This window comes from Lepisma saccharinum, chromosome 18 (genome assembly GCF_977018435.1).
Source record: "Lepisma saccharinum chromosome 18, izLepSacc3.1, whole genome shotgun sequence".
Classification (NCBI taxonomy): domain Eukaryota; kingdom Metazoa; phylum Arthropoda; class Insecta; order Zygentoma; family Lepismatidae; genus Lepisma; species Lepisma saccharinum.
This window is the reverse complement of record NC_139246.1, coordinates 555,996-571,055: the sequence shown is the minus strand read 5'-3', so window position 1 is coordinate 571,055 and position 15,060 is coordinate 555,996. Positions and strand designations below refer to the sequence as shown.

Sequence of the window (15,060 nt, the reverse complement as noted above, 5' to 3'; positions counted from 1 at the left end):
AGTATGAATTTCTCTCCATGTTGCAGGTGGGAGCAGATCTTCAAGTTGATTATTAAGCTAGACACAATATTTGAAAACTATGATGAATAAAATTTTTCAGACTCCCATGTATTCCTTACGGAGAATCAACTTCAAGTTGCAGCTAATCAAATGGGAGTTTCGACTTTTACGACTAGCAGGAAAATATTTAACGTGTTCTCTTTCAGTTCATGTGATTTTCTGCACCATCGAGAGTTTGATATTCCCAAGAAAATATATAAAAATAATACTACCAGAAGTGTTGTTGCCAAACTTGATGTGCATAAGAGAGCTAATTTCACCTCAATGGAGATAAAACTTACTTTCAAGGAGGTAGATTTTTGAAGGCTTCATAAACTGCTTTCTAGTGTAATTTTAGGTATCAAAAAGAGGGGGGGGGAGTGCTATTACCTCTAACTTTAAAGTGAAGACAATTTTCACCATCTACATCTGGTGGTATCACCCATCTCAATAAACCAACAACGATGCTCGTATAAAAATCGAAAATAAAGGATGCCACAATAACAATGTTACGTCATCTCCATGTCGGGCATGGCACTTCAATAAAAGTAACTGGGGATGTAAGAGGAGGTGGGGCGATGCAGTCAATGTAACATCACATGGAAAATGTATATTCATGACAAAGGTTAGTCTACGTGTGCCAGAGCCAGTGCTGGTACCATAGTGAGGCTTAATTTTGAATATGTGCATTTGTATTGACTTGTAAATAACATTAGGTGGCTCATAGCTATTTAGCTAAGAGGTAAAAGTACGATGTAAAATAGCCAAAGCACCCTCAAACTCCATATCTTAAAGATCTCCCCAGGTGAAGCCCTTGTTAGAGCTTACCTCCCTACAACAAAGTGTAGCTGTGTAAGCTCACAGCTCTGAATGGTGTTAGATATCATGAACCATATACTGGATATGAATTTATCGACATTATAATACTAAAAGGGATAAATTTGGAGATAAATTTGCCCTCGTGGAGCTGAGAAGCTCCTTGAGAGCATTTCCCAATTTTAGAAGCCAAATGAGTGCCCAAAAGATACAGTTCTGGTTCCAAAAGAGCTAGATTGGCAACAGTGCTCTGCAGCCTGCCATAGAGGGTCTTGCAGTGAAGAACCTCACATCTGAATACTGAAACCCTTCCTGCATGTCCTTAACAAAGTGAAAGAAATACAGAAGGAAAGTTGCCAGACAATTTTGCCAAAGTTTCAGGAATTTATACTAAAGTGCTAATCAAAATATGTCTTCTACATCTACATGATGTAGACTGTATCATTGTAATCCAAATATACTTTCCACTAGACAAATATAAAAATAAAAACAACACTTGTGTGTGATAACTTTGCAAGTAAAAAGAGTATTTTTTTCAGTTATGATAATTTATTTTTTCCTCTTTGAAAATTAAGTTATTTATTGTATTCTGGAATACAGAATATTTTCCCCTTATGTAAACATCCTTGCTTCTGGCAACCTCTTCAGTGTTTACAGTTCTCCGTGAAGAGAGGACAGTGTCGGCTAAGGGTTTAGATTTGGGACAATGAAACTGTTCGTACTCCCACGAATGTTATTTTTCCTACCTGCTTTGCCAGAGAATGCCCTCACATACCTAAAATGATTGTGCGTGGTATGTGGTGCACTGTCAAAACTTCTCCATTGCTGTAAAAGCTAAGTTTTGTATTCCTGCAGCTTGGCTTGCAAACTTCTTAACTGATTGATTTGCATTATTTTACTTCGCTTTTTGTGCTACTTTTGGCTAATTTGCGAAGATGGGGATGAGTGATGACATGATGAAATTGATTAATGTACACTCACAAACATCCATGTCCAGGCCAGGATTCGAACCTGGGACCCCTGGCATAGTAGCACGATGTGTTAACCACTCCGCCACAGGGTGTGAACCAAACTTCTTAACTATCACAGAAGAAACAAATACAAAACCAACTAACAAACGATCTGTAAGCAACGAAATATTTGGAATTCAGACAATATAAAAATTATACAGTGTAAAGTTTGTTCAATTGTGGTTACACACAGCAGGGGATATTTGCAGCCAACAGACTTTCACTTCCCATCCTGCCCTTCTCCAACACAAGAGACAAAAGAAGGCATAAAGATACAGGGAAGTACCACAAGAAAACTTACGTTGTTCAATATTTCACAAAGAATATGCCAAATACATTACTAAAAAACACTTCATGACACAAACAACAATAAATAACAAAGTATGTCATGAAAGTCAATAAGTACTACAGTTAAGTAATAAATGGTGTGACAAAGTAAAATTGAAAAAGAAAAACAAAGTTCAATGAGGGGAATGGTATACGTACATAAAAATAAACATGATACAGTGAAATCTCATTAATGGTTTAAGAAAATGTATATAAGTGATGCAAAATTTGTGCTAAGTAAATTGATGTTAGCTAAATTTCTACTAAATTTTATGTAATCTTATTTGTGCACAGTTAGAGGTTATCCATCATGATTATACATTCAGGCCATACTTACAGTCATGCACTGTGCCAAAATTGACAAAAAAAGCCTTCAGAAAATTTTTCCATCATGTAATCTAGTTATCATCATTATCATTAAGTTTGTATATGCTCAAATAAACCTGCAGAAAAATTCTAAAAACTTGGAATCTTTCAAGGAATTTTACTTGACTGATACGAGTAAAGTTATATTTTCATTAATTTGTGTTGCCTTTCTGCCACTTTTGGCTAACTGCGATGATGAGCATGAGATGAAATTGATGAAGGGACGATCACAAATAAGACCCAAGCCTGCACCAGGGTTTGAATCAGGAAACTTTGATGGTGAGATCAGAAGTCAACCACCGAGCAAGCATGAATGATGATTAGATAAAGGGATCATCCATGCGAAGGTCTCACCTCAAACTTGGAACTTTCAGTGGCGATATCATCAGCGAACAACTCGATGCACTGTAACCTAACCAAGATAGCTGAATAAAAATCGTAACATAATATGAGAAAGCAATAATTTGAAATCTGAAATGCTAACAACAGGTAAGGAACTCAACCCGTTCCACTACAAAAATTCCTTCTTACAGGGTTTGTCCAATAAGTATCGGGATTGATTTTGTCCGACTAATGGGAAGGGGTGGGATCGATGTTGTGGGATGTCACGTGAGCTAGAAGACCCAGCTCAGTTGCCTCCGAGCTCTAGGAGTGTGGTGCCATCAAATTTTGCATTAAACTGAACACATCTGCTACGGAGACTTTTGATATGATCCATGAGGCTTACAATGACAAAGACGGGAAGATGAACAACTCGCTGGATGTCCGAGATCCATCCGAGATGCTGAAAATGTGGCGAGAACTTCTGAACAGTGATCGCCAGTTATGTGTTTGTTTGACAGCACAGGAGTTATATTTACTGAAATCCACCGTGCATTCAATTGTGACCGATGATTTGCATCCAAAGGGAGATCGCCAATTCCTGGCTGCTGCATCACAACAATGCAGCCAGTCACACGTTGCTAATTGTGAGGGAGGCACTGGCCAAACATTGTACACAATACCCTACAGTCCAGATATGGCTACCCCCGCCCCCGACTTCTTTTTGTTCCCTTGGATCAAAAGGAGCCTGAAAGGACATCGTTTCGGGATGATTGAGGTGGTCGAAGCAGCTTTGACAGGGTGCATGAACAGCCTTGCGGTTGCCGACTTCCTGGGGGCCTAAGAAGAGTGGAAAAAGTGCTGGCAGTGGTTAACTGACGCAGGAGGGTCAGATTTTGAAGAATATTAACACACTGTACATATATCTTCAATAAATTTATTTTTATGATTTCAGTCCCGATACTTATTGGACAAACCCTGTGCGTGCATTGCTGGAGCTTGTTTAATATGGCTGTCATTAACGTGCATCCTAAATCTCTCTGCACTATAATTTCCTCATAGTTTCTTTATATGAATAAGAATTTTGGAACCTATTGACATTAAAGCTATTCTTCTATCTACAATCCCTTCATTGAATTTACTGTAGAAGACATTCTTCAGCTGTATAATGGCTGTGATAAGCTATTGTTTAGTTTTTCTTTTTGAAAATCTTAAATAATTCATACTTATGAGTACTTTTTATTGTGGCTGAGCTGATATAACTTTCAACCGATAGTGATATTGAAGATACTAAAAAAAAAGTCAAAGTAATGATCAGGGTAGAAAAATACAGAGTGCCTGATTGTCAAGATGCCTAAAAAAAATATATTTTTTAATATCTGGAGTTTGCTTATGGACATTTCAATTGCCTTTTCTTAAAACAATGAGTATAACATATGTTTTTTAATTGATTGATTGATTGACTAAATGGATTTATCTTAATTTGCTTTTCTGCCACTTTTGACTAATCATGATTTACTTTATTTTACTCACTTTTTGGTGCTACTTTTGGCTAATTTGCGGAGATGGGGATGAGGGATGATATGATGAATGGACACTCACAAACACCCATGCCCAGGTTGAGATTTGAACCAGGGACCTCTGGCATCGTAGAACAGGATACTAATCACTCTGCCACGAAGGTCGGCTCTTTATGTATCATTAAATCGATTAACATGCCATTATCAATTTTTGCACTGTTGCTAGCCGAAACAGGCACGTATCCAGGAATTCCTTTCGGGGGGGGGGGGGGGCTCAACACCATTTTTTAAGGGGTATAGTAAGAACCTCACAATTGTATGTTTAAGACCAGTGGTGGCAATTGGGTTCCAAAACAGGGGGGGGGGTGGAGGATGGTGCAAGGATTCCTCTGTTTCCATGCATTAACATTGTGTGCCAGAACCATTCTCAGTAGTATGTATGTTTGTCCATTTCTTCTCACCAGGTATAAAAACATTTATGGTGTCTTTGAGTGTTTTTACGAAGCTGTTACACATGCATGGGATGGACAATCCACTCGACAACGCGAGATTCAAATTTTGGTCTGCAAACTGGACGCAGACAGCCCTCGACCTTCTCTAATTCAAGAACGTACCCTCTCCCGCCTTCCAGAGATTAGAATTACAACGAATCGCCCTACATGTGGCAATACCTTTGTTGTGCAGCTTCCAAATGCTGACAAGTCTCTACATAGTGCTCAAGTGCGCTGCGACAACAGCGAAAGCGCAAGAAAAGTTTATGTGTAATATTATCAACAACAGGGTTATAGAACATTCTCCGTCTTGCCTCGATAATTGTCTATCTCCTTAAATCATCGTCACATTATTCAAAAAGCCAAAAACCTAGTTAAAAATAAAAAAAAATAAAAAATCCTGGGGAGGGGCCTCGAGCCACCTCAACACCACATTGGATACGTGCTATAACAATAACAGGGTTATAGAACATTCTCTGTCTTGTCTCTATAATTATTTCTCCCAAATTATCATCACATTATTCAAGAAGCCAAAATCCTAATACTATCTAGTGTGAAACATTTCCTGAAGGGGGGTCGAGTCTTCTCATTCCCACCTTGGACACGTGCTATTGACAATAATAGGGTTATAGAACACTCTCCGTCTTGTCTCGATAATTATTTCTCTCAGATTTATAAATTTATTATCTTCACATTATTGAAGATGCCAAAAACCTAATTTTATCTAATGTAAACTGAAAAATTTCCTGGGGAGAGGGTCGAGATCCCTGTGCCCCATCTTGGATACGTGCTATTATCAATAACAGGGTTACGGAACATTCTCCGTCTTGCCTTGATAATTATTTCCCTCCTTAAATTATTGTCACATTATTTTATTTCACACCACAAGGAACCAAAAACCTCATTTTATCTAGTGTAAACCTAAAACTTTCAGGGGGAGGGCTCAAGCCCCCTAAGCCCCCCCCCCCCTCTCTGGATACGCACCTGGATGATATGATGAATGGACACTCACAAACACCCATGCCCAGGTTGAGATTTGAACCAGGGACCTCTGGCATCGTAGAACAAGATACTAATCACTCTGCCACGAAGGTCGGCTTTTTATGTATCATTAAATCGATAAACATGCCGTTATCAATTTTTGCACTGTTGCTAGCCGAATTTTATAATCTACAGCAATATGGTAGAGTTAGCTACATTAGGAAGGTCACTCCTGCACAAGAATAAATTACTCTTAAACCAATTTTATATTAATTAATAAATTAAGTGTTTTAAGATCATATTTCAAAATGTGTAGCTTTATCTTAGTTGGATTCATGGATTTCTTAGGTCATATTTGAACTGCCCCACTCAAAAGGCTGCTGGCACCTGAATAAATTTTAGTTCTTTCGACCACCGGTAATGATCAATATTAATATGTAAGTAATCAACTGTAAATTATATGCATCAATTTACCACCGTTTTGCTTTAAAATATTTAAAGAATTATATTGGAATATACAGGGTGGTGCAAAAGTCACCATACGGCTGATGTTGCCTTTTCTTTTACACTCCTAGGTTTTAATTCTGTTTTCTTTTTTCCTCAGTTTGAAAGATGACACTGACGATCCAAGAGAGAATTGAAGTAATCCTTCTTGTCGGCGAAAATTCGACCTGGCAGGTTGCCCAGAAGTTCACCGAACAACACCCGGACTGTGATCCCATCACACATCACACTGTTGCTAAGTTGATAGCTAAGTTTAAGGAAACGGGTAGTGTGGAAGACAAGAAGAGAACTGGACGTCCAAAGACAGCAACTGATGACCAGATGTCGACATTCATCATTGCATCCATGTTAAAATGCACAAAGAAGAGTACTCGTCGACTGTCCGAGGAGACATGTAAGCTGTCGGAGCATCCAGCGAATACTCAAATTGAATAAATGGCAACCCTACAAGATGCAATTGATCCATCATGAGTGAAGATCATCCTGATCGCAGACTCCAATTCTGTGAGTGGGTTGTCCGAATGCAAGGTCTGGACTTGGATTTCACAAGAACCATTCTCTTCTCGGATGAGGTTGTGTTTCACATTGGCGCAGAAGTCAATAAGCAAAACATACGATACTGGAGTAACGATAGTCCACATTGGACCATGGACAGCAAGGTAGAAGGCGGTGAAAAGGTAATGGTGTGGTGCGGAATTTGGGACATGTGCATCATCGGACCAATATTCATCGACGGAAACCTCAACGCCGAAAGGTACCTGGACATGCTTGAAGATTCTGTAACACCCATGATGGCCAACCCTGATGGAACCGCCCCTACCTTTTTCCAGCAGGACAGGGCCCCTCCACACTTTGGGATTGAAGTGCGGCAGTGGCTTGACACAAACTTCCTGGGGCACTGGATCGGGAGACAAGGTCCTATGGAGTGGCCGCCTCGTTCGCCTGATTTGTCCCCCCTGGATTTTTTCCTGTGGGGTCACATCAGAGCCAAAATGTACGAAGAGAAAATCAGGAGCTTGGATCACCTCAAGCAGTGCATCGAAGCAGCATGTGATGCAATCACTGGGGACACCCTTCAAAAAGTGCAGGATGATTGGATGGCCCGGATTCACCTGTGCATGGCATTTGAAGGGGGACACATCGAGCATGTTCTTTAAAAGCAGACCTATCACCTTTATTATTCATATTCAAGCACTGTAAGTTCTGTAATGCATGTAATACATGTCAGTAAGAAACACATAAACGTATACGTTAGCTGTATGGTAACTTTTGTGCCACCCTGTATACAAATAGCTGTCATTGAATCACAAAATCCATTTTTCACACAATAGTGTTGATAATAAATTAAAATTTTGAATTTTGCATAATTTGCAGGATAATTAGACTCCATGAAAGTGTTGTAAGGCATTTTTTGTGGATCCATGTACACAAAATCTGGAAAAATATCAGTCGGTAACCGTACAACTGTAACAAAAGGGAAGTGACAACTCAGTTGGTAGAGCATCTGGGTAGCACGTGGAACACCCAGGTTATTTTCTTTTCAGTCTGGGGCACCCCTGAGGGGTAAAGGCAGTCACATATCGCAACTATGGGATCAAGAATATGTGGAGCTCACCCCACATGCTTTATATATACAGTGAAACCTCGATTTACGTTTTTTTTCAGGGGACTAAGGTGAAAGAACTTAAAATGAGGGAAAATGTAAAAACCAGGAATGTAAAATCAGGGTTCCACTGTGTGTTTGTGTGTGTGTGTATATATATATAATATTTGGCATTAATGAGATCTCAATGTAATACATTTCCTTTATAGAATCTGTACAATACATCAGAGCCCAGATAATTATGTAATACAAATGTGAATTTATGTTGTAGCACAATGCTTACCTTGTGACAACTTTACAGCAAATCCATGTACTAAACACAGAAATTTTCTGGATAAAAATTTAAAGTATTATTAATTGAATGCATTAACTTCCTTAGCATTTTTTACAACAAAATATGTTCTCTCAGGATATCAACAAGGTCAATTACAGATAGATCTTTTATTGTTTCTTGATTATGTTGTATAGGTATGGGACAGATTAATCAGTCCTCTATTGGTATTGGCCGATATAGGCATATCGGTTTATTGGTAAAATTACCGATTATTTTACCGATCCGATATATCTATAAATACCCTATAATTTAGTGCAAAATTCTGCCATTTTGTTATAATTTTTATGGATAATTTCCATGCTATACTTTTCAAAAAAGTAAACTGTCTAAATATGCAACTACTTTTGCACTGCAGTCACCTGGAAACAAACATTCATTAACGAGGTCAATGAACTAATTCAGGTTCTTCAAGGACCATTTGGAATTTTATATATAAGTGGGGGTAAAGGTGGCTGGGCATGATGCTGATCACATCATCCAAACTATGGCCGAGATCAAGAATATATGCATTCATGGCATGTGTGCACATGCACAGCAATACCTTTGCCTTTTTTTATCTACATGCATGAATATTAGACCGTGTCTATATGAAAACTGTATCCAATGAAATTTCAAGCAGTAGAAAATAATTTTTAATGTCACGATTTTACCTCCCAAAACTACTTTCCTCATTATACTTTGTTACTACATAAAATATCTGGGCTCTGGTGTCCCTATTCTACAAATAACAGCAGTAAATACAGACAACCTACCCTTTTTCAGACTCCGCCATGTCTCCACTCTGGGTTCCTTCCTGACAACTTGCAGTGCTGCTGCCAGCACCTTGCAACGGGTCAACTGCACAATCATCTCTCCCCTGGGCTTCATAAGACACATAGTTTGTAATATTCCCATCATATTCCGAAGCTTGCTCCTCGATTTCAATTTTCACCGAAACTAGTTGTTCACCGAGTTCATTCACAGTCGGGAGTTGACTACCCTCCACGCTGGAAACACTTTGGGCCGTGGCACTGGAAGCTGGTAACTGGGTATCAGATGAGGTTCCTGGATTATCACATCCCACGGAATCGTAACGTAAGGTACTATCTGCATTTTCCTCGTCATCGTTAATGTCGGGAGGTTCTGTTTTGATGATGATTTCATCATTCCAGCTCCCAGCTCTCGCTTCTTGGGAAAACTCTGTTGGCTTCCAACTCATTGTGAAAAGGAGCACATCTGGAACACAAAAGAAAGGTTTTTTCAAAATTAAAACATTCAATTCACACTTCTTTTTTTAACAGTTAGACAAGTTATTAAATTTTAACCTTTGCAACAGCAGAGCCTCGTGCCATTTTCTTTGATTGATTGATTGATTTGGTGTTCTAACTCCACTTTATGCACAGTAAGGCTAATCGACAGATGAAAGTGCTTTTCTTTTCTTTATTAAAGACAGGACTTTTAGCAGAGGTGAAATTTATACATTGTGCATCCTAATAATTAGTGTTAAGGAAGAAGAAAATTGAAATTTTTCAATAGACTGAAGTAAATGAAAAATGTATGTAGCGGTTGTACATTCCTACAACCATGCAAAGTTTTGTTGAAATCAGACGGAGGACACTTCTTGAGTAAAAAAGATAGCAACATTGTATAAAGCAGCAGTGTTGCTAGTTTACAGAACAATTTCTGAAATTTGTTCGCCCTATGGATGCTGAATGGGCCAAATTTGGAGGGAAGCACGACAAAAGACCACTCCATGAGGATATGTACTGCCAGTGCTAAATGGAAAATTTTGGATTTTAGGCCTTTGTCTCCATTTCCGCCATGGACGCTTAATTGTTGGATATTACTTAAAACGTTGCTTTTCCCTCATTTTTGCTGCAGAATTTAAATTTTTAAAAAAGATGCACTAGTTGAGAAGTTATGGCCCTTCATGTTCAATTTATCCCATAGTAACAAAAAGGAAACAAAGGACCGTTAATACACTCCTCAAAAAAAGTTTGGAATATTGTTACTTAGACAATAGGTGATGGACACGGCCTTGGAAAGCAACAATACATGGTATCTGTCTGGTAGACTTTCTCGTCATTTTGAAGACACAGTGCTTATCACCTATTGCCTAATACAAGGTGGAGCATAAACAATGCATGTTTTTGGAATAAGTGTAACGTCATTGATTTTCACAATACAAATGTTTTATTAACACCAAAACCATCGGTAAGAAATGCAGTTTGGATAGGTATAGTGATAATTTAAGTATGGAAGACGATGTCTGAAAGATGACATGAAAATGTTGGCAAGGGCAATGCGGAACTTTGAGGAGAGGCTCCGGATGCGTGTACAGCAACAATGACGTCATCTTTCCGACATCATCTTCCATACTTAAATCATCACTGTATACCTATCCAAATTGCATTTCTTACAGATAGTTTTGGTGTTAATAAAATGTTTGTATCATCAAAATCAACGACGTTACACTTATTCCAAAAACATGCCACCTTGTATAACAATATTCCAAACTTCTTATGATGAGTATAATAGTAACAGTGGATTCGAATTATACTAATGAACAAAAAAGAACTGAAATATAGTGTATAGTTTTCAAAAAAGTGGTATGTTAATTGTGGCTGTGTGCTGCTGGTTGATATATATAGATTTTAATTTGTTCTAAACACCTAGTTACATTGAGAATTGATAATGGATTATATACGCTTTGCACCATTACTGAATTTTTATTCAAACAAATACCATTATAGAGTTGACAATTGAACCTTTCATAACACATACTGTTCATCCGTTTTGTGCCAAACACATAGATGTCGAAGATCCCACGTTTTTAAGTATTAGACTTTAAATACAGAACATGTGACAACATTCGCAACTACAAAATCACAGTTTTACAATTATCTGGTTCAGTCCTGATGATTCAGTTGTCCCAGTGGTTCCAGAATCAATAATTCAAGCATAATTCGCAGAATATAAGAAATTTCCAGAGAGTAGCCACCCTCGTTTTTTGACACAAAACTGCAGTAAAAATAAAAGACACTACCATTTTGCACAATTTCCTGGATAATTACACTCTGCGAAAGTGTCGCATGGTATTTTTGAGGACTCCCTGAAAGACCAAAATGGCAGAAAAGTATCAGCAAAAAAATTCCAACCGATACTTCCTGATACCAATACCTGCGATATCGGCCGATACTGATACATCGGCAGCGATCGGCTCAGCCCTAGTAAACATGATGCTCAAGTCTGATTTAAATATTGCACTATGTAAGAAACTGAAAATGAGTTCATTGCCTATGACAGGAGTTCCCAAACTTTTTCGTTTCACAATGCCCTTAGGGTTACAAGATTTTTCCATGGTGCCCTAGTAAGAATGTGGGGCTATCTAACACTTGCAACACTCAATTAGTGTGGTTAGGTTGATTGCATTAAGTTAAAAAATAAACACAATTTCAAATTCAGAAACATTTTATACGTAAAATGTACTAAATAAGCACAATCATTCAATCATATCATTTCAGTGAAAATATTGGAACATTCTGCGGCGCCCCTGTAAGCTAGCCATGGTGCCCACTTTGGGAACCAGTGGCTTACGAAGAACAAAGCAACTAGCATCAGAAAATCATTATTGCTGCATGCAATTGAGATATTTCTTTACATATATCTGCACAGGGCAATACATCGGTATACAGAGCACAATGTGTGTGTTGTGGGTTAAACAGGTATGATTTATATTTACTGAAGAGTATGATTCCTGTTAATATATAAACTCTACTTTCTTCAAAATCACTTCCATTGTTCAGTTAAAACTTGTAGATGACACATGTTAGCCTTTGCAAAATTTATACATAACCTACAATTCTGCCAATTGGATAAATGATTCCTAAATAAAATTGCCAATACTGAAATAATGTTAAAACTTCCTACCTGCCAGTACAGTATTCCACAAGAGTCTGTGATCCAGCTACGAACACATGTTGCAGTATGCTGTATAGCGCTACCAGTTTATGTATCAGAGGAAATGCCTGGAAATAGAAACAAAAGCAAATTATCACAGAGTACATAATACACTGAAGGGATAACAAAAAATGTTCAAACTATAATGAAACATTGATCTATCATTCCAAAATTTATCTCATTCTGTTTAAACACAAAACCTGCACCCATAGTTCCTCTATAAATTTTTTTCCTTGTACCTATTCTTCAATTGTTTTCTGTACTAAAGAACATCAGTATTAGTTGAAGCAGCCTTGGTATAGACTGTAGAGGTCACATGCATGCGGAAGGAATGTGCTATGATCAAATATTTTGTGGTGAATAAAATATCTACATTTTGTACAAGGACACAGTGAACAGCGTTTTGTAGTGATTACGGTTAATAAACTCCCAAAATTGGTTTCGAAATTGTACATTTACTACACAAAATAAAAAAGTATAGGCATATTCATAATTAGGGCCCTGATAGTTATGTATTTGGTATATGCAAATATGAATCTATACATAAACTCTTTGCATATTTTAGAGCCAACAACTACTACTAAAATTATATTTGCTCTCCAATCCACCAGTTTTTGACCTCATAAAACGGTGGCACAAGTTTAATTCTGAACTACTCGTGGTACAGTGGGATCCATGAGTATTACCATGCAAATTGTCATCACCATGTCCGTGCACTTTATTTGACTCAATAAGAGCTTCAAGAATTAAATGAAAACTCAAAACAAGCTATTGACATGACACCTTCTGCACCAGCATACATAAAAATCCATCACTTAAAAACAGAAAAAATAATGAAAATAGTCATGGACAATTTACACGGTAATACTCGTGGATCCAGATGTACACATGCATTTATACATGGTTCAATTTCTAATTATGTCTACATCCATATGCTTCTTTGGCATTGTGATATACTGCATGTTTTCTGGAGAGTGATTTTCCCTCCATATACTCATTTATGCTTATTTGCATATCCATATCACTCTTCTGTGATATGGACAGCTGCTTCTGCAGGGGTACCAAGGCATGTTCTACTTTGTTGTTAGGCTATGTAGGTCAGGTTTAGGGCTCTTAGAATTAAAACAACCTCCCTAAATGCTTTCAAGAGCTAGGCATGTGCTATTGCATGAAAATATGGTGGTAGTCTGTTCTGTGTCCATGATGACAGTAAAAAAAAAACCTACTCACTGGGAGGTAAGGATGCTTGCATAAGCAAGTTTTTACACGTTTCTTCTCCAATCAATGGTACTTTGCAAAACTATAAAGTGCAGTAATTATTTTCTCAATTATTTTCACTATTCTACAAGACTTCCTAATTCTCCTACAAAACTTGTAAAAATCATTGAACATAAGTACCAAAATGGCAAAGCAATCTACCACAATGGATAAATAGGGTCACCATATTTCTCCTTTGTCAAAAGAGGACACATTTTCAATGTCACTGTAAAAACCAATCATTATACACTACTACACAAGAATAATGACGTATCAGATCCTATAATATATATTCTCATTCTTTAGTAGAGCCTACATTGAAAGTTCCTGGCATGATTAATGTATTAAGAAGCAAAAATATATTATATTTAACCATAATGGTAACATAATACCAACACGTGCAATGACAAAATGAAGCTTTTATACATAATGCTATTCACATTAGAATCACAGGTTGATTTAATATCGATGATTGCCATACAACATTTCCTGGTCACACGAACTGTCTCAATCTCTGCCTAGATAAAGAAATTAAGCTGGCAGTCACAATCTGCTCTTGTAATGAAAAGTTTCTTTCTAGCCTGTTTATAGGCAAACATGGGACAAATTGGGGTCCTATAAAAACTTTTAAAAGACATGAAAAAAAATTATAACAGCATTAAGATTTTGCAGTTCTCTAAAAGCAGGATGTCTAGTGAATAAATGAAGGTATGTCAATTGTATCACTGGCACAAAATCAGGAACGAATTTACAATATAGAGAAGGTCTCCAATTTCGTAAATATTTTGTATACTAACTAAATTTGGCCCTCTAATCACGAATCTGTTGTTAAAATGCGGGGGTCACGTGTGAAAAATCGGTAAAAAAGCTGATATAAGTGGATTTTTTTTTTAGAGCTGTATCTCATTGTTTTATGAACAAAATTTTAAGTAAGCTTGCATAACCTAACCTTACCGGAAATGGTTTGTGGGGCTACCCATATATAATATACAATTTCTACACTTGACCCCCACATTTTAACAACAGATTCGTGATTAGAAGGCCAAATTTAGTTAGTATACCAAATATTAACAAAATTGGAGACTTTCTCTATATTGTAAAATCTTACCTAAAATCACACCTAAGTAGTTTTACATAGATCAGCTACAAAACGCATAGTGTACTCTATTAAATATAGTTTATAACTAGACTGAGGATGTTGTGTGATGTTGAGGGACCTTTCCCTGCCTACAGACTAGTATTAACAGACAAAAGTAGGAAGTTTATACAGAGGATTCCCGGACATTCGCTACGAGACTCGGCGGCAAACGGTCCGGCGTCGGCGCTTGTCTTTCCCAGTGAATGGAGTCCGCGACAGTCGCATGCTACAGTCTGTTTTTTTTTTGCTCTTCCTGCCTTTGCTCTCTTTTCCTTTCTGTTGACGTTGCAGACTGACACCAGTATAATCCTCCCTCGGAAGTTGTGTTGTGTCGTGTCCATGTGATGAAGACTGTGGCTTAATATGGCACCACAAAAGTTTACATTACAACAAAGGATTTATCTTGTTACTACC

The 15,060-nt window shown here is 37.6% G+C and overlaps 1 protein-coding gene across 5 annotated transcripts in view; it reads right to left on the bottom strand.

The window, feature by feature from the left end:
• Positions 1 to 15,060, bottom strand: part of LOC146002325 (uncharacterized) — a 65,967-nt gene that overhangs the window by 21,750 nt on the left and 29,157 nt on the right. For all 5 annotated transcript variants that reach the window (XM_083140040.1, XM_083140042.1, XM_083140043.1 and 2 more), the window contains 2 exons: positions 12,222 to 12,319; positions 9,065 to 9,527 (listed from right to left, as the gene is read on the bottom strand). In XM_083140040.1, coding sequence (XP_082996166.1) covers positions 9,065 to 9,510 — 446 coding nt within the window. In that variant the 5' untranslated portion in view covers positions 9,511 to 9,527; positions 12,222 to 12,319. The remainder of the gene's footprint in view (positions 1 to 9,064; positions 9,528 to 12,221; positions 12,320 to 15,060) is intronic.